General features: G+C 44.5%; 1 protein-coding gene across 1 annotated transcript in view; it reads right to left on the bottom strand.

Annotated features, from left to right (window-relative positions):
- Positions 1 to 17,243, bottom strand: part of ARID5B (AT-rich interaction domain 5B) — a gene marked incomplete at its 5' end in the record, with an annotated part of 189,140 nt that extends 171,897 nt beyond the window's left edge. Inside the window, 2 exons of the mRNA XM_082854706.1 lie at positions 16,545 to 16,799; positions 17,223 to 17,243. Coding sequence (XP_082710832.1) covers positions 16,545 to 16,799; positions 17,223 to 17,243 — 276 coding nt within the window. The remainder of the gene's footprint in view (positions 1 to 16,544; positions 16,800 to 17,222) is intronic.
- Between the last annotated feature and the right edge of the window lie 2,059 nt (positions 17,244 to 19,302).

Raw genomic sequence — 19,302 nt, forward strand, 5'->3', positions numbered from 1 at the left:
GAGATTAGTTTACCAAAGGACTGTGGCTCCCGGCTGGCTCACACACGACGAGGGAAGTCAACTGCCACACTGGAGCTGGCCTGTGGAGAAGCCCATGCAGCTCGGCAAGGAACCAGGGAGGTCAAGGTCAACGGCTAACAAGGAAGGAGGCTGTCAGCCCAACAGCCCAGGAGCAGAGAAGTGAGCTCAGAAGTAGATTCTAGCCCTAGAGAGCTTTGAGATGACTCAGGGCCCGCCAGGCACCCTGACTGCAGCTTTGAGAGACCCCGAGCCAGACACACCTAGCTAAGTCTTACCCAGGCTCCTGACCTACAGAAACTGTGAATGAGAAATGCTTTAAGATGGGAAGTTTGGGGTAATTCGTTACACAACAATAGAGAGCTAGTACACTCATCTTTGAACGTGGAATACGTTAACATATTTTTGTGTGACAATGAAATAAAGCCTGTGAAACAAGGTGCTAAATACCAGTTTTTAACTGTGCCTGGAAATTAGATTAATTTCTGCTGAGAGGTAGACAAGCCAATGGAAGAATGCTTTATGCAACTGCCTAAATCCTGAAATAACTGCGTGTAAAAGAGATCTTTTCTTTTTGGGGGTTATCCACAGAAATCTCCAAGAATACTACAGAACAGTATAAGCATCCCTTTCAGGACGGAAGGGGCAGAATAAAATATAAGCTTGTCCAGTAAGGCTGACTTTATGTTCTCTCTCCTCTAAGCAACTAGAGGGAGAAAGGCCAATCTTACTCATCTCTTTATCACCTCCACGGTACCTTGTGTGTACTAATAAATATTGGTTGAAGTGAACTGTATAAAAGTTTGCCGTCAAAAGGCCTCTATTTAAAAATAGAAATGTTAAGAGCAAGATTATATTATGTCCTCCGCTCCTGCAGAAGAATTCCAAGCCTCATGTCTCGTGTCCTCCTCTCACCTTCTCAAGGGCCTTGGCACAGCTGACCAGTTAGACAACGGCGCTGCCTACATGTACAATCTACAGGTCCTGTACATACACAATCCTCTAGCCCTCATGGCCAAGATCAAAGCAAGGCTTCTCTTTCCTTAAAAAGAGAGAAAAAAGGCAGAAAATAGCCTTTAAAAATTAAGGCCAAAAAAAGAAGAATTAAGGCAACTGAGGTACCTCAATATTCTGTCATGCTGAGAATGTTTTCACTCCGCTACTTCGAGGGGTCATTTAAGGAATTCTGGGGGTCAGAAGTGATTTGAACACCTGCTTGGCTGTCTATTGAATTACTGATCTAGTAACATCCAAAATGTGGAGAAACAGGACCTATAACTGTAAAGGAAAAAAACAGAGCCTACTGATAATTTTAAAAGACACTACCATGTGTGTGATTCATACCATTTGCATTAGAAAAAACATCTTCAGCCTTTTTACTAGAACCTCCTTCTTGCCTGCCCAGATAGTTGGGGATGCATATTTCACAACCCAATGCATTGTTGCTGAATACACATTCAGCCCCCAGGAGCACAGAACACAATTAGACTATTACGGAGAATGCGCACAAGAAACAGAATGGAACAGGTTATCTCACTTAAGACAGACAGAATTGAATTATTTTCTGTATCTATAACCCATGTACACTAGATTTTGGAATAATCTGGCGAGGAGCCTGGGTACTACAGCAGTGTTTTCATCTGAATCCTAGTCATCTGATAAACACTGTGGGATTAACCCAAAGCAAAAGGATTTAATGGCCCAGCAGGCAGTCTCTTTTTTGAAGATCCTTCTTCTAAGATTCCCCAGCCATTGTGGCTGGGACTCTAGCCCTTTACATACTTCTTTCTGCTGATGCCTTCTGCTTTTTGAAAGAACCTGGCATCACACATCTCAAAGGAGTTGGTCTGGAATTACACTCCTTACCACCACCGAAAGAGGAAAAGGAGGAGAGGACAAGGGGGTGAAATCCATTTCCAGATTAGGGGTGCTTTGAAAAATAAGAACTAGGAGAGGCTATTTTTAAATGGCGGGAAAGGGAAGGTATTTACAATAAATTCAATGCTGTGCACATTCAGCACATCAACACCAGGTTTCCCAGAGGTTGCATCATGAAAGGGGAGGGACCTGGGAAGCACCAGGTCTGCACTTTCTTCGGCACACTGAGATGGGACATCTGGAATGCAGGTTTGGTCTCTTGACTCCCATCTCTTTTTATTTTGTTGTGGCTGATGGAAGAAATGCCCCCTGAGGGTCCTTTAAGACCCAAATAGAACAGAGCAGAATGGGCTGCAGGGTGACTCCTTCACAGTGACTGGAAACTTCAAACATGAATCAAAAACTCTGAACCTAAACACAAGAAAAATCTCTCAGGACAGACGGAGAACCAGGAAGTTTAACTCAATTTAAATTGATAATTTTCTTAGTTATTGTTTTTTTCAAACAATAGTAACCCAATGATTCAACCAATAAATTACTTAGTAAGAGGCTATTAACCGTCTTAGCACCATGACAGACTTCATGGAGACAATAAAGTTCGGATTTGGTCCCGGACCAGAAAGGACAGGGTCGATGACTAGCATCTGCTGAAGGCCTGGGTCTTCTATTAGCCAGGTCAGGGTTTGAGACTTTCTGCCCATACAAGTCTCATTTGATAGTCACAGCCCAGCAAGATTAGCCTACTTCACAGATAAGGAAACAGAGACCCCAGAAAAATTAAGTAACGGACCAAGATGACGTGCAGCTACTAGCAGTCAGAGTACATACACACATGTGGTTCTACCAAGCTTTGAGACTAAGAGTTTATATTCTAAACAGAAAGAAAAAACACACACGTGAAAGTATTAATCAGCACTGCCTCTAGGTTCAAGTCCAACCTGACCAGCTAGACCACCCGAGGTCTGGCTTCAGTCTACCCCACTGTCCACCACAGCCCCGCTCCTTTGCCGAACACAGACCACATCCAACACTGCAAAGTCCTGCCTTCCTGCCTGTGGCTTCATCGGCCAAGGATTTCCCCTTCTGTCATTCTCACTCCTCAAAAATCTCCACCCATGAGAGGCGGAAGTATTTTCAAGGGTCTGCTCACAACCCCCTTCGGCAGGGCGCCGTCAGCATGGCTCCAGGCCACCTCCCCACTCACACACTTCTCTCTTCCCACTTTTTTTTTTTTTTTTTTTGCGGTACGCGGGCCTCTCACTGTGGTGGCCTCTCCCGTTGCGGAGCACAGGCTCCGGACGCGCAGGCTCAGCGGCCATGGCTTACGGGCCCAGCCGCTCCGCGGCACGTGGGATCTTCCCGGACCGGGGCACAAACCCGTGTCCCCTAGCATCGGCAGGCGGACTCCCAACCACTGCGCCACCAGGGAAGCCCCTCTTCCCACATCTTAATCCCTGTGCCCTTCCTGACTGTGGGCCCCAGCTTGCACGTCCGTCCATTCCTTCCATCCCTCCAGACTCTGGAGCTTCGGCTGGAGAAAATGGTGAGGGCTTTGCCCACCGGGCTGCCTGGCCTCGTCCCTTTGCTGCCCCTTTAGGACTAACAGGTTCCTTTTGCTTCAAGACAGAAAACGGGCCAAATGTGAGAAAGTTTTCAAAACTGTAATATTCCAAAGCTTTCCGCCAGAGAGTGCAAGGTGGCAGCCCGTGGGCCACATCTAGACTGAATACATGTTGCGTTTGGCCCACAGTGTTTTCTTAAAAATTGTATGGAACTGCCAACTAAAACCACACAAAAATCTGGCTTTCTGGCACGTCTCTTGAAAAAATGGAAAGATATGGCAACATCAAATGACACTGCTGCCCGCATGCAACGTTCGACAGGACCCGAGGGGCAACGTCCAGACGAGTCACACGCTCCCCGGTTCTGTCTCCCAGCCTGGCTCCATCCACTTCGGCCTCTCTGCCCGGCCCACACCTGTGCCTCTGCTCCAGGCTCCTTTCTCTCCTCGTCAGTGGAAGACATCACAGAGGAGGTGGTTTTTGAACAAGATACAGCAGTTGTGCTATTTTACTTCACAGAGAAAAACCTCAGCAAATTTTACACCCCTCTTCGGATACAACCCCCAACTCCTCGACCTGTCGGCAGGACAGCACGAGGCGTCTGCCGCCTGTGTTCTGGAATCAAGACAGCTCGAGCTCCCGTTCAGTCTCTCTCATTTACCTGATGAGTGAACTTAGAAACCTGGACGGGTTACCTAGGCTCTCGGGTTGCCCGCCTGCAGAACGACATGGCCCTAGAGCCTCCCTCATAGTACTGTGGCTGTTAAGAGTAAACAGAATGTCCATGTAAAGCTGTCGGCACCTAGTTTTACTACTAACTTTATTAAAGTCATATCAGACCAGGGGCCAGGCAAACATTTACCGTAAAAGGTCAGATGGTAAACACGTGAGGCTCTGTGCGTCACAGTCTCTGTCGCAACTACTCAGCTCTGCCACGATAGTGTGAAAGCTGCCAGAGACCACTTGTAAACAGGTGGCTGTGTGCCAATAAAACTTTATTGACAAAACAGGCAGTGGGCCAGATTTGGCCTCTAGGCCTTAGTTTGGGGCTCCGTTTTCTACTTCTCCACAGCCAGCCAGCCAATGTAAATCAGTTCTGAAAATGCTACGCAGGTGTCTCAATGGGATCTAAAATAGTAGGTGCCTCCAGTGGGCTTCAGTGGGCGTCTCCAACCTGTTTCCTGGGTTCACCAAGATTCGGCTCAGCCCAGAAATCATGCCAAAGGGAGAACGCTCCCCCCTCCACATCCTACCAAGGAACCTTTTCCCAATCGTCACTGGAATCTCTTTAGCCCTGAGTTCAAACACTACTTCTTGCAAAATGCCTCCAGAGACCTTCCTAACAAGATCAGGTACGCCATCATAGGTCGCTGTATTTTCCCTTCTCCATGCTGACCGCACCACAAAATCACCCATTTATTTAGGATTGTTTGCTTAATCGTGCCTGTGCTCCCCACCCAGTGAGAAGCCCCACGAAGGCAGGATCTGCCTGGTTTCCTACCTGTCTCTCCAGGGCCCAGCACGGCCTGCACACAGACAGACGCCGCTCAGGAGGGAGGTGCCTGGCTCCTCCCGTGGGCTTGTGGGATTTAAAGAGCCCGTGCAAACACTTTACTGAGCAGGTGCGCGGTATTATTACCAAATACTGGCGGATCAGTCAACAGCCAATTTGACTGCAAGTTCCCAGACAGCAGGATAGAAGCTTTCAAGAACCATATGCTAAATAAATAGATGAAGGACCAAAAGAAACTATTCATAAAGGCTCAGATAAAGAATAGGTCAGTATATAACGAAAATGAAAATATATATAATATATTTCTCAATATATTCCAAATAGGGGGATATGAAGATCACCTGGCAGAATCGAGAATCCGGTGTTTTCAATCTTGCCTCTCAGTCTCACTTAGATGTGACCTTGGGCAAGTTACTTAACACCTCTTTTGGTCTCAGTTGCCTAGTCTATAAAGTGTGGAAATGTCACAATACTACCAACCCTAGAGAATTTCTTTGAGAACTAAATGATTATTTAATTTATATGTTAATTTATTTGCAATGCCTGACACATAATAGCTACTCAATAGAAAAAAAATGTAACTTCATTGAAAACACTGTGGGTGAAACTTTTGCAAATGGTTTTGGAAAACAGCAAGTTGGGAAGTTTCCTCTGGGTTGTGCACCTGGAAGAAGGAAGTGTGAATGTGGTTCTAAGACTACAGTGTCTGGTGATGGGTTTCCTCCATTTTGGATAAATCAATGAACTCACCTTTTCCTTCTTCCTTTAGAGAGTGAGTAACATAAGAACAGAAATCTTTATCTGGGTATTAGTCACTGTGTTAACTGTTATATCCCAGTGCAGAGAACCAGCACATAGCAGGCACACAATAAAAATTTCTGAATGAAAGAAACCATCCATGAATATCAGACGGTAGCAGAAATGCCAATTCTGTTTATCACCAAGAATGTTTTTCTTGAGTCGATATAAATATCCCTATCAGAGGGGCCTCCTAGCTCCAGGAAAGAATTTGGAAATGAGGGTAATAAAGGTGAAATCCAGAGGGGACCCTGAATATCAAAGCCTGGTTTCTGTGTAATCACTCACCCTTTGGTAAGTATCTCATCATTAGAATAAAAACCATACACTCCATTAGTGACTTTATAAAAGTGATCTCCCACAGAGGCACCAACTACTGGCGTAAGACAGGGCACTGGAACGACCCACCTGAACACGCCCATGGGAAACACTTGCCTCCTTGCCTCAGACTGTAACCTCAAGAGAGCAGCCCTTCCCCAAAGCAGCAGACCACTGTGCTTGAGGGACTGGGTTCTGGTTAGTCTCTGCATCTATTAAATAGAGGGGGCTGGACTTGTTCTCTTGAATATCCTGTGAGTCTATTAAAACGTCCATGGCACATCAGCCAGGAGCCTTTTTCTGAGATAAGCATGGCAAGTCTTCCTAGTCATCGTGATCAACAGCGCCAAGAGCTGTCTGGCCAGTCCCACCTACAAGCACACATGTCTGATGGCAGAGGCAGAGGGACCGGCTGCACCCATGGACAGGCTATCGTTCATGCCAGGAGGTCTCAGAACATCAGAACAACCTATTCTGCATCGGATGGCTTCACCGCACGTCAGAGGCCCTCATTGCACAAGGCAAATTTCCAATCAGAACGTCGCCAAAGTTGGGTCGTTACAGAAGAGAAACCACTAAACCTGGGCCCATCACTGAGGAAAGGGTGAGGACAAGGTAATGAATGAGAACATTTTTATTCCCTGGTACAGTATCTGGCTAGTTTGCTTTTTTCCCAATGGTACTCGGAGCTGAGCTCAAAATAGATGACAGCAAGCAAAGCTAGGACTAAAGGGAAAACAGTATTCTGTCAACATGATTTCCATCTCCAATGTTCCACAGGGAGCTTTGAGCAGGCCTAGTGACAAGTAACTGGATGGTAACTTGGCCTGTTATCTCTGTAGTATGCAAGGCTTCCTTTGTGAGAATAACACACACACACACAAACACACAACTCCATATATACATATCTGTATATACATACACACACACACTTTGATATGTATGTATATGTACATATTTTTAAACATATTCGTCCTTTAAGAAGAACACACAGAATTATCAAGATTGGATTATTCGCACTTACTTCTTTGTCTCCAGTAATACCGTGTTCTTTTGTGCTGGTAAAACAACATGTGCTTTAATTAGCAAATATCTGTAAATAATTTATTTGCTTTCAAATACAACAGAACAATGGGGTCGATTTTCACATACATTTGCCCAGCACACATGCTGGGTCTTAAGCCAGACTCTCCCATTGTTCAATAACTAAATCAAGCTGTCCAACTCTTGCTGCCCTCTGTGGTGGAGGGGTGGGATAGGGGGCTAGAAACCCAAGTTCCTTCCAGAAGCCACATCCCATTTTGCATGACCCTAAAAGGCAAGCACATAGCACTGTCCAGTCCAAGCTACAACAAACTCTTATGATCTCCAACCCTGGAGCCTTCTGCGAGGAACACGGAAGAGTGCCAGAGCGAAGGGCACTGGAGTAATGGTTGCTGGATGCAGGCGCTCTGCTGCCCCCCAACAGTGTGAACCCCAAAACATAAGGCACAAAGTGTGAGGCCCATGAATCACAAAACCTCATCTAGGCTCTGCAGGGTTAAAACTGGGCGCTGCGCGTGCAGTGCAAAGAAAGATGTTAAATCAAATGAGAATGACTGCTCTAGGACTGGAGGCACTATTATTTTGAATAAGATTGAAAAGGCCAGAAAAAGCAATTCAAAAACATTTCAATTATGTATTTCCCAGAACTACATCTTTGAGCAACTAATGCAAACGTTACCACCACAGTAAAACTTCTTCCCACATAAAAGCATATAAAACAGGTTAAACAGCATATACTTTATATATCATATGCATACTTTTGACTATTAATAAAAAATTCAAAATCTATGTATGCTTTACTCTCCTAAGCAATACAGTAATTATGATTAAAGGACACAGGCAGCACAAAAAGAGCCAATTTATCTTACTCGTGCCCAGGAATACTATTGGGTAACTAAGCAACTAAAGACAAAATATGGTCTAATTAATTCAATCCTATGCTTATTTAAAAGACACAATTAGAACATTTTTATTTTCCAGCCTGCACAGTAGCTCAACATGCTTGAGGGTGTACAAAGCAAAGCCTATTATTCTCAAAGACAAGAGTTTAATGTTTAGTGCCACTGATCCGGCTTGGAACTCAACTCTGGGGAGGAGGGATGCGCATCACAGCCCAGGTGCGCGGGAGTCATGAGAAAGGAAAGGTGGGGAGGGGGAGATGGTTATGGGGCCACCAGATTGACTAGCAACACGTGGTTTCTACCCCCAGTTTTTCTCTCTGTTCAAGGATGGAGATGGGACCCGGAACTTGATGTTCATGTGTGTAAGGACACCCACCACTGTGCGTCGATTCATACAGCCACAAAGGTCCTACAGAAAATTCAGGCAGTTAAACCACACATCCTAGTCTGTGTGACAAATGTCAAATATCCATCTTGAACGCTGTTAACAATGCGTCTGATTTTAAAAGCAGAATTAATGTAGGCAAGTGTGTACTGGAGACTTGATGCCATTAGCATGAGTCTAAAGCACCCTTTCAATCATCATCATCATCTGCACGTTGGAAACGTGTCGTCAGTACGGGTGCTCACAGTACAGGATGCGAGCCATGCTCTTCAAAGGCCAAGGCCTAGGTTCTAATCTCCAGGAGGCCAGCGAGGACCATGGTGCGGCTAGAAAAAGCCATCCTCGTGCGAGGGCGCAGGAGCAGATTTTTCAAGAAATGCAGGAATCCATGACCACATTTCTGAGAGGCGAATGAATCCTTAAGCCAACAATCAATAAATTTATTTCAAATTTATTTAAAAGCCAAGCCAACGGGTAATCACTAGCTACAATATTATTCCGAGTAGAAGATGGCAGATATCCAACCACCCTGGCTATAAAAAATGACAAGCAAATCCATTTGATTCCAGCAATTATATTCTGGATATTGGTTAAAACTAGACTTTGATAAATGAGCCTGAGTCATGTATCACTAGATGCCACTATGAACAATGGCATGCTTTATTAATAACTAACAGTGAAGTATTTACATGTATGGACTCGTGCACTCCATAAAAATAACATTTCCTTAGTATGTGCCTGACACTCTAAATGTCAAGACAGGTTTTAATTGATTACGGTGCTATCAAACACGTGGCCTCGTCAAGACCATCAGTCTGGAAAACATACTAGTTTGCCGGAACTGCCAACCAACACTCAGGTGAGAAGTGACTCCCCTTCCCTGAAGTCCCATCTTTCCGCAGACTGCCACCCCAGAGCCCTGACTTTTTTTTTTTTTAAACAACCTTTATTTATTTTTAATACAATTTTTTTTTTTTTTTCCCACCGTGTGCCGCTTGTGGGATCCTAGTTCCCCAACCAGGGATTGAACCCAGGCCCTTGGCAGTGAAAGCTCAGAGTCCAAACCGCTGGACCGCCAGGGAATTCCCCCAAAACCCTGCCTTTCTATAGGTTGATGGCTGAAGACTGGAAACATGCTCAAAAAGATGGAGATGCTGGGGCTTCCCTGGTGGCACAGTGGTTGGGAGTCCGCCTGCCGATTCAGGGGACAGGGGTTTGTGCCCCGGTCCGGGAAGATCCCACATGCCGCGGAGCGGCTGGGCCCGTGAGCCATGGCCGCCAAGCCTGCGCGTCCGGAGCCTGTGTTCCGCAACGGGAGAGGCCACGGCGGTGAGAGGCCCGCGTACCGCAAAAAACCAAAACAAAACAAAACAAAAAAAAGATGGAGATGCTGGCTCTCGCCTGATCATTCAGTCTCAAATAGTCACTAATTTCTTTGGCGAGTTCTACTAAAAAAAAAAAAAAACCTTTGCGCATTTTCACAGCCTATGGTGCAAAATGATATGGATTTTAGAAGAGAAAGAAGTGTGAGGTGGGCTGCTGGAGCTGGCCCACAGGTGAATGACCCTCTGCCAGAAAGAAAGAAATTGGGCCAAGCTTAAAGAAAGCAGGCTGTGGGGAAGCATTCATTTTAATCATGACATTTAGTCATTCAGTAGATACTTGATGAATGCACTGACTGCTGTGGGGAGACCCAGAGGTAAGTAAGACACAACCCTCTGCTTCTGAGAACAGCACTGCAGTGGGGAGGGGGAAGAGGGAGTGACAAGCACAGGAAAAGCACACAGTTTATAACCATTCCAGGAAGCACCATGTGAAAACTACCTGGGAGATTAAAACCAGACACTGGACTGTAAGTCCCCTGAGGGCAGGGGTACTTGTCTGTCTTGTTCAATGCTGGATGTCGGGGCCTAGAATAGGCTCTGGCACAAAATGGGTGCTCTATAAATATGCATGGAGTGAATAAGACCTCAAAGGTGAAGACAGTACTTCATAGTTTCCAGAAAGATTGCGAAAGGCTACAAATAAATAGTGACCTTAGTTAATCTCCACTTTAACTAAGGGATGCAGATAAGAGTCTGACAGCTTTTCTGGGACCAGTGTTTGTCTATGGGGGTAGACTAAGAGTTTTTTGAGGGCTGGGCCATTCTCCTGTATCTCAGTACCCCACTGTCCAGCACCTAGTAGGTCTTCAATCAGCAGCTGAGGAGTTGAACACATGCGTTTTCCAAAAACATATAGATAGTGACCCTTCCTTTGAAAACGTATTGCATTTACTGTCAGAACAATTCACCAATGTGTTACATCTTACATTGCTTTTACATTTTTTAAAAACGTGTGCTGATCTCATCTCTCTATCAAGATTGATAAGCTTCTTGAGAAAAAAAGCCACATCATGAATTGTTTCACATCCGTCTCTGTACCTAGCAAAGCCCGGAGCACATAGCACTCAGCAAGCAGCTTTCATTAACTCAAGATAGATGAAACCAGCATTGGCTGGAATTGGGAACTTAACCGTCCAAAATACAACTTAGTATACATTCTACTGATTCTCAAGTTTTAACATCCTAGGCTCAATGCTAAAACAGAATTTTGTACATATAAAGGTTTTTGACATATTAATGTTAAAGTATTTCTTCTATTACTGGATCTTGCTCCAAAGCCAAGTAAGAAAGACTAAAAGGTACACAGTCACATTCCTTATTTCAGATCAACTCCATAGGGCAGGGGTCAGCAAACTTTTTCTGTAAAGGGCCAAAGAGTAAATATTTTCCACTGTGTGGGCCATATGGTCACTGTCACAACCATTCAACTCTGACACTGTAGTCTGAGAGCAGCTATAAACGATACATAAACAGTCTATGTTCCAGTAAAACTTTATTTACAAAAGCAGACAGTGGGCCAGATTTGGCCCTTTGGCCTTAGTTTGCTGACACTTGTCACAGTCCAGTAAACTCTGTCCATGTAATTCATTAGTTCTCACCCTAGTTCTAAAGGGCCTGCTAGGGAGAGAGTAGAGATATTCCTTCTCTTAGCTTAAGTTCATTACTAAAAATAAACGATAACTATTATAACAGCATCTATCATTTGCTGAGCTCGCATGTATAGGTACGAGGCTAGTTGCCAGGACCTTTTCATTATCATTACTAATTCTCTTGGCAAAGTAGAAACCATTAAATCCATTTGACAGATGAAGAAACTGAGGCTTAGAAAAGTTAAAGAAATTCTGCAAGGCTAGTGAGGACACTGAAGAGATCTCAGAAACTTCTAAAAAAAGAAATCAGCTCATGGAAACAGACCAGAGACCCAGTGAGTGGCCACCCACAGGCAGAGCAAGGCCAGTCCAGCACCTCCTGAATTTCAGAATGTGTCTGTGATATGATCAGGTGATCTTCTAAAAACTCCTGCTGATCCAGTTGACAGCATATTTCGATACTAAAATGTAAATCCTTAAGGAGCCTTTTATAATGGCAACACAGCTAAAACCACCATATGGATGAAAGCCAGCCTGATCTGGGGGGACCTGAATTGGCTATATGTTCTAGTAAACTAACCTAAATGCCGCCCTCTCATAGAGAAAAGCTTTCTTTAGGAAGGTCCATGGTAGTAGTCTCAAACTCTAACGAGAACAATAATACTAATATTAATGATAATAATAATGAGTCAGCCATTACTGGAGACTCTGCTATGTGCCCACCTCAGTTGTAAGCACTTTACATGTATTAACTCCTTTAATCCTTAAAATAATCCTGGGAAGTAGGTACCATATTTCCATTTTACAGATGAGAAAACCGAGGCACAGAGTTTAAAACTCGCCCAAGATCCACACAGCTAGAGCAAGACTATTTAAAATGCAGAATCCTGGACCCCAATTCCAGAGATTCTAAATAAATTAATTCCAGTAGGGGCTTGTGAATATGGATTTTTAACAATTTTTGACTGGATAGTGAGGCTGGTGATAGTCAAACCACTGTTAGATACCCTGGCTGCATGCTAAAATCTGTAGTGCCCAGATATGCTTGATATTGACTCCCTGACATCACTGACTTACTCATCCACACTCACTGTTGCAGGGGACCAGCAAGCTTTCTCGTAGAATCCAGCCTATGATCCCTCAGGCTGAAATCCAACCTTGTACATCCACCTATTTTTTTTTTTTTTTTTTTTTGCGGTACGCGGGCCTCTCACTGCCGTGGCCTCTCCCGTTGCGGAGCACAGGCTCCAGACGCGCAGGCTCAGTGGCCATGGCTCACAGGCCCAGCCGCTCGGCGGCATGTGGGATCTTCCCAGACCAGGGCACGAACCCGTGTCCCCTGCATTGGCAGGCGGACTCTCAACCATGGCTCCACCAGGGAAGCCCTCTTTTCTATATATTTAATTTACAGTTATAAAGTAATTTTGCCCATAATAATGTCTCTTGATATTTATAACAATCCCCAGTCAGCTTTACTATTGTTCCCATTTTGCAGATGAAGAAACTGAGGTTCAGAGTGTTTACAGTTATCCAAGGGCAAACAAATAGTTAGTTGTAGAATCAAGATGTGAGTCTCTGAAATGCTTTTCCTCCACACCAGCTGCCAGCACTGTTAAGTATGCGTAGGCAGCAGTGATATAAGCAGGCCAGACATTATCCTCATTACTTAAACTAGTAATAAATTGTTAATGATTATTAATAATGGTATTAAAATGTAACTGTTATTGTTCTATGACACTGGCTAGGATTAACTGAACTTTATAGAATAAGAATGATTCTGCTACCTAAATATCTGGTGATATAGTTCTAAAATGTACAAGGAACTGCCCACATTTAGTACACACTTCTGGAATATAATATGATGTATTCAAGCTCTAGTTCCAAGGGTAGGTTTCAGCGGGAAAATAAAGCAACCCTAAAGCTTAAGAAGGCCTAGGTTCTAGCCGGCGACCTTTGACAAGCCACATAAACTCTTCAAGCCTCTGTCTCCATCTATAAAATGGGCATACAAATCCCTGCCTTATCTAGCCTGATACAATTAATGCAAAGATCAATAAGAAAATTTCCCTCCCCCACCAAAAAAAAAAAAAAAATTGCCCTCTGCAGATCATAGCAAACCACACAGGGACGCTATTTCTAATCTCGCACAATGATAATTTCCCTGTTTTTAGAACTGATGTCTTTATATTTCAAGAAATCATAAAAAGACAGAATGATGTTCTTGAGCCAAAAAAGCATACGGAGTCCTGGCTGTCCTTTTGAAATGGATGCTGATGTCAGCTCAATCAAGAAATTATTAACCTCCATTTGGTTACTTTAAATAAACTGTACTGGCTGATTTAAATGTGCTGAACATTTTCTCCAAGGCACAGTGCACGTCACCAGGAAACCTTTCTCTTTCAGTTATGCATTGCAAATGGCAAATGCATCATTCAAAACTATTTAAAATCAATAATAAAATCATTTCGCTGTACATAAACAAGTTAATAGAGTAAGAGAAAACAAAGCAAATGTCTTAATGAGAGGGCCCTGTTGCCCCCTCTAGGTGCCAGCAGTAAATGCTGGTATCTGCAGGCTCTCCTCCAGAGGAGACTGCTGCTGCCATTCTGCTAATGAATGACTGACTATCTTAGGCCAGGGGGGAAATGACATCACCAGGGTGGAAAACCGATCTGCACTGGGAAACTTTCTACCTGCTTTACATTTGTCATAATTATTTTGCACAATGTAGCCTGTATTTGCATAATTTTGAGGCGTGTCATTATCTCAATTGAAAATTGTTTTAATATGGCTGAATAATTCACAAGGACATCATCCAAAGTCCTAATGAAATATACAACTATAATCATACAGCTAATTACCAGCCGTGTTAGCATTAAAAAACAAATCATGCATAATATTAGACGATGTATATGCAGCTGAGGAATATAAATAGAGCCATCTCCCTCTCCAAACCCCCTAGAGTTTACTTTTAAATGGCAAGATTAATTTTCTCAGGTATGGCTCATATAGCAGCGACGAAACGCAAAGATCATTAAAATGGTTCGCTTACATTTCCCCATAATGAATAATGTCTTTTAAAAAATCGTGTATTTAAAAATATATCTATTCACTATCATTAGTACTACCAGATGCAACCTTCGGCTAATATTTCTTTTATTCTTAAATCAGAATTTACTATTTAATTACACAACAGAAATTAAAACTGGACCAAGTGGGGTCAATTCGGGGTCTTTAAAAAATATTCCGCTTTCAATTGAAAAAAAAAAAAAAAAAGAGCGTGGCCACCAAATATCCCATAAAACACTGAATAATTTCCTTCTGGGTTCAGTCAGAAGTCTATTAGGCACCAGCTCTTTTCTGGATATTTAATCCTTCCCTTTTCCAGATCACAGGCCATGTTGAAGTAATAAATTTGAAAAGCAAATAATAAGAGATCAGGAGGGGGAGGGGAAGGTAGACAGCTGCGCAGGAAAGTTGGGTCGGGGGAGGGGGCCGAGCCAAACCTTGGGCGGTGCAAAGAGCTCAACCTGTTGGTAGGCTGCAGGATTTTTCACAGCATTTCCAAACAACACCTTTGTAAAATTGCCGGCAGACGTCGGGAAAGGTGAACGTTTAAAACCCATAGCTGGCCGGGAGGGCGGAGGGGAGGGCGTGTGGGTTGGGAGAGGTGTTCGGAGAGGAGGGAGGGGCTTATTTCCGAAGAGGCTGAAACGAGGGCGAACGTTTTGACGAACTCCGGTAATTAACCGGCATAGACCACTAACGGGTAACTCGATCTCGGCGAGAAGGAGCGAACTGGAGGTGCCAAAAGTACAATCAACTCCACCAGACCAAGGAATTCTGGAAGGACTGGCAGGCAGCTTCGAGCTCCGGGATGAGTTAAACGGGGAACCATTCACTTAACAAAAAGGTCCTTACACCTACCTCGACAGCTCGAAAGCCTGGCACAGAGCTAGATGCCCTCAGAAGTCTGAGTTTGATTGCCCTGCTCCCGCTTGGGCAACACAAAGCCTTGACAGGCGGCCGCGCGCCCTCCCGCCCCGCCGCGCCGCAGGCACAGCCTCCCCAAAACAGTTCCCCCCGGTAGGTACCAGGGTGCTGAGGTCGGTCAGCTGACGAGGGGAGCCCGCAGAAATGCGGTCACACATGAAATGACAGAGCCGAATAGGGGCGGCCGCCCCGGCGACCGGTGACAGCGGGGTCACCTCGGGCGTCCTGCCGGGACCGCCGGCGACCGCCCCCGCGGCCGCCCAGAAACGTGCCGGGGAGGCTCTGTCCCTCTCCACCCTCCCCAGGAGCGCCGTCTGGGCACGGAGGACTCCGGACCCGCAGGGCCAGGGGGTGAGCACACACCCCTCTGCCCTTCCCTCCCCCGTCCGCGTCCCACACATCCCCAAAGATCGCGCTGGAAGGCGTCCACTTTGCGTGGAGTAATTGAAAACTAGAACATCAAATGGCTTGTCCGGGGGGAGGGGGTGGGGACGAGAGATAGTTGTTAATGCTTAACGTGTTTGTGCCGGTTACACGACCGCTTTGAAATCCGCCCGGGCAGATCTGCAAGTTATTTGAATGTATTATTCCAGTACCTGTCATTTATCACTTTATTCAACACGTCTTTGCCAACTCAATAGCTTTTGATCTCACTCTGCCTCCATTTCGTAATTTCCGCCCTCTTAAACATATCAAATACTTACTTTAAAAAAAAAAAAGAAAAGAAAAACGGGAACAATATCGAAACCCACCGAAAGAAATCCACCCATCCCCTACCGAGGCAGACGCGAAGGTAAATTTTCAAAAGGCAAAAAATATAAAAAGCATGTGATGTTCAAGCGGCAATAGCAGGATCACACACACACACACACACACACACACACACACACACACACACATCCTTGAACAAAACCCTTCTCGAACAAGTTATTTGATCTTGACTAAAATCAGCAGTTGGATCTTCTTTGTAAAGCTGACAGCCAAACTCTGACAATGGCAAAATACTCGAGCCCCAGCTAGTGGCGCTACCCCTTTAAAAAAGAAGTCGATCCTGTTCGCCTGCAGAAGTGAATACAGTATTTTCAAGCTTGCCCTGTAATAAGCATTACTACGGGAAAAAATAATAAAGAAAGAAGAGAGGGAGATATAAGTTTACCACCTCGCCATGGTCGCTATTTCTGCCCTGGGGAGTGTCTTCTGGGAGGAAATAAAGTTTAGAGCTGGATAAAAGTTGCCGGCTGGTCCTCTCTTCCCACAACAGCTGGAGCTCCGCTATGCAAATCGGATCCTTTGGCGTACATCTTACAAAGAAAAAGTCGCCAAGGGACAAAATTCTTGGTTTGCCTTCAAGGTGGAATTGAAAAGCCTTGTAGAAAATGTAAGGTCCGTGCAAGCCACACGGTGAGCCGACCCACTGCAGGGGAAAAAAAGCACCAAATAAATAATGTAGCCATCAGAGCACAAACGTCTATTCCCAGACACATTTACACACAGACATCCACACTCTTAATACAGAAGAGCCAACAGATATAAAGCTGGGTGGAAAAAATAATAGAGCCCACACAAATTTTCTGCCTCCCTTAAAAAAAAAAAAAAAAAACTCCGGGCCCCCCACCTCTCCCTACCTCTCCATCTGAGGCGGTAGAATTACATTATGTATGTATGATCACTGCAGGGATTTTTTTAAACAATAAAAATGATTTGGGGGGATGCAGAGGGTAAAAGTTTGGTGAAAAGTTTGTGGGGGGTGTGGGTGGGTGCAGAGGTGTGGGTGAGCCGGGGGGCTGGGGGGTGCCGGGGGGTGCCGGGATCGGAGGAGCGGAGGAGAGCGAAATACCTGGAGTGAGTTGGGCTCCATCTCGACGTTCTGAATTGATTGAACTCAACATTCTCTCCAAACTTGTTGGCTTGAATGGATTGCATCAGGTCCTGGCAGGGAAAAACATTCTCTGCCTTCAGCCGGCGTAATGTCTCAATATAAAACTAAGCTCTCGCCTCCCCTTCGGCACCAAAATGATTGAAAATGTGACCTAATATTTCTCTGACGACTCAATTTTCAGCTCCTGTCAAAAATGTATAGGTTTCCTTCCAACCGTGGGTTGATCAAATTCATAATCGGCAGAAAGGCTCCGTCCGATCTCGGCGGGAAGAGGATGGATCAAGGCAAAAATTACATAGGAAGGTCTGTAAAAATAAATTCTGCCCTAAAAGTGTGTGAAGATGAGATCTACCTCTTCCCAATCTCCCTTGTCTAGCGGTTTCATTTGATGAGATTTTTGGAAGAGACGAGAGCTAGCGAGCTCCGCTGTGCATCTGACAGGACCTGCTTGTATATGTCTAATATAAAGAACATTTCCTGCAGAGATTCCGGGGCGCTGCTCCTCTTTCTAATGCTCCTTAGCAGATTTGCTGCTATTAGACATGTAGATTTGTTTGATAGTTAAATTACGCTTCCTCACTGCCATGTTTTCGAGAACTAATCTGTTAAATTATCTTTTGATGCCTATTTACATCGAAGGGAAAAGTGGGTTATCGATTATATAAACATATAAATATTAATGCATTTGTTCGCTTCGCAAAAAAATACTCAGCAAAAAAAAAAAAAAAAAACAGAAAGACAAGTGAGCAGCGCACACACATCTCAAGATTTTGCAAACAATATTGAACGGACAGCGACTGCATTTAGGGACTGGAACAATAAACGATGCATGATAAATCAATAAATGCGAGCAGCGAGTCTGCTCGGAATATGAATTCAGGCTCCCGGTTCTGCGTGTGCATTCTTTAATTTTGAAGTATATACACTAGTACGTGTTTACAATGCTGATGGACGCCAAGGGCGCTCTCAAATGATAATGTGTTTATATAACCCAGCGCTACAGGAATAATATACCGGCTACTCCCCCACCCCCAACCCCTCCCCCCGCCAAAAAGGGAGAGGAGCTTCCTCAATAATAGTTTGAAACTGAAAAAAATCCATTTGCAAACTAGTTACATACAACCAGAAATTAAGCTGTTGAAAACCGGGGGCATGAACCGTAAGACAATAAAGGCTTTAAATGTGTATATTTATTGTTCTGGAGCCCTGGAGCATTGCGAGGTTTGCATGCATGGCTATTATGCAAACACAGAGAAACTTAAGAGCGACAGAACAAGGAACAGGCAGAGACTGCAAAGCCCTCGCTCGCTCCGACCCAGCTGCCGGTCCTCCGCCAGGCTAGACTGCATTTTCGCAGTGTGGATGTAAAATGGTGTACTCGCTTCCCCCACGCTCCCCCATCCCCTTCCCCGCCCTCCTCCCACTCCTTTCAGTGTTACACCCACCCACCCCCTCCGATTTTAGTATATTGGCACCAATCTTTCCAAAGTGGGTCTGGCATGCTAAAAAAGTAAACATGTACTATATGGGGAATAAGGTCTGTATAGTATGACAGTTGAAACTTGATCTGTGATAAAATTACAGGATGTTGAAATTACTAGTAAGCTATTTTTAACGCTTTCGCAACGTTTCACCTCTAGTCACAGCATCTAGTTGAAACAGGATTACTTTAATGAAAATTATATTCACATGGCTGAAGTTAATACACCCGGCAGAGCACAAATGCCTCATATTCAGTGACTTGAGGTGGAAAGACCTTCTGTGTGTATTTTTATGCCTTTTCAAAACGTCTGCGTCCACTGCAGTAAGAATTAGGACACTTAACATTATCTAAACCACATTTTTGATTCAGAACATGGGGAAGTAATAAAAGGCAAGACCTAGCTCGTTTCTATACACACAGAGATAAACGAAAGAAAATGGCAGATCCTCCAATTACAATAAGTAATAAAAGCCCATGCCAAAGAGCCGGTATTCTGAAAGATGTCGAAAACTATTTTAATAATTTAAAGTAATATCACAACTCTGCACCGTGGAA

Source organism: Leucopleurus acutus, assembly GCF_964270905.1.
Source record: "Leucopleurus acutus genome assembly, chromosome: 14".
NCBI lineage: Eukaryota > Metazoa > Chordata > Mammalia > Artiodactyla > Delphinidae > Leucopleurus > Leucopleurus acutus.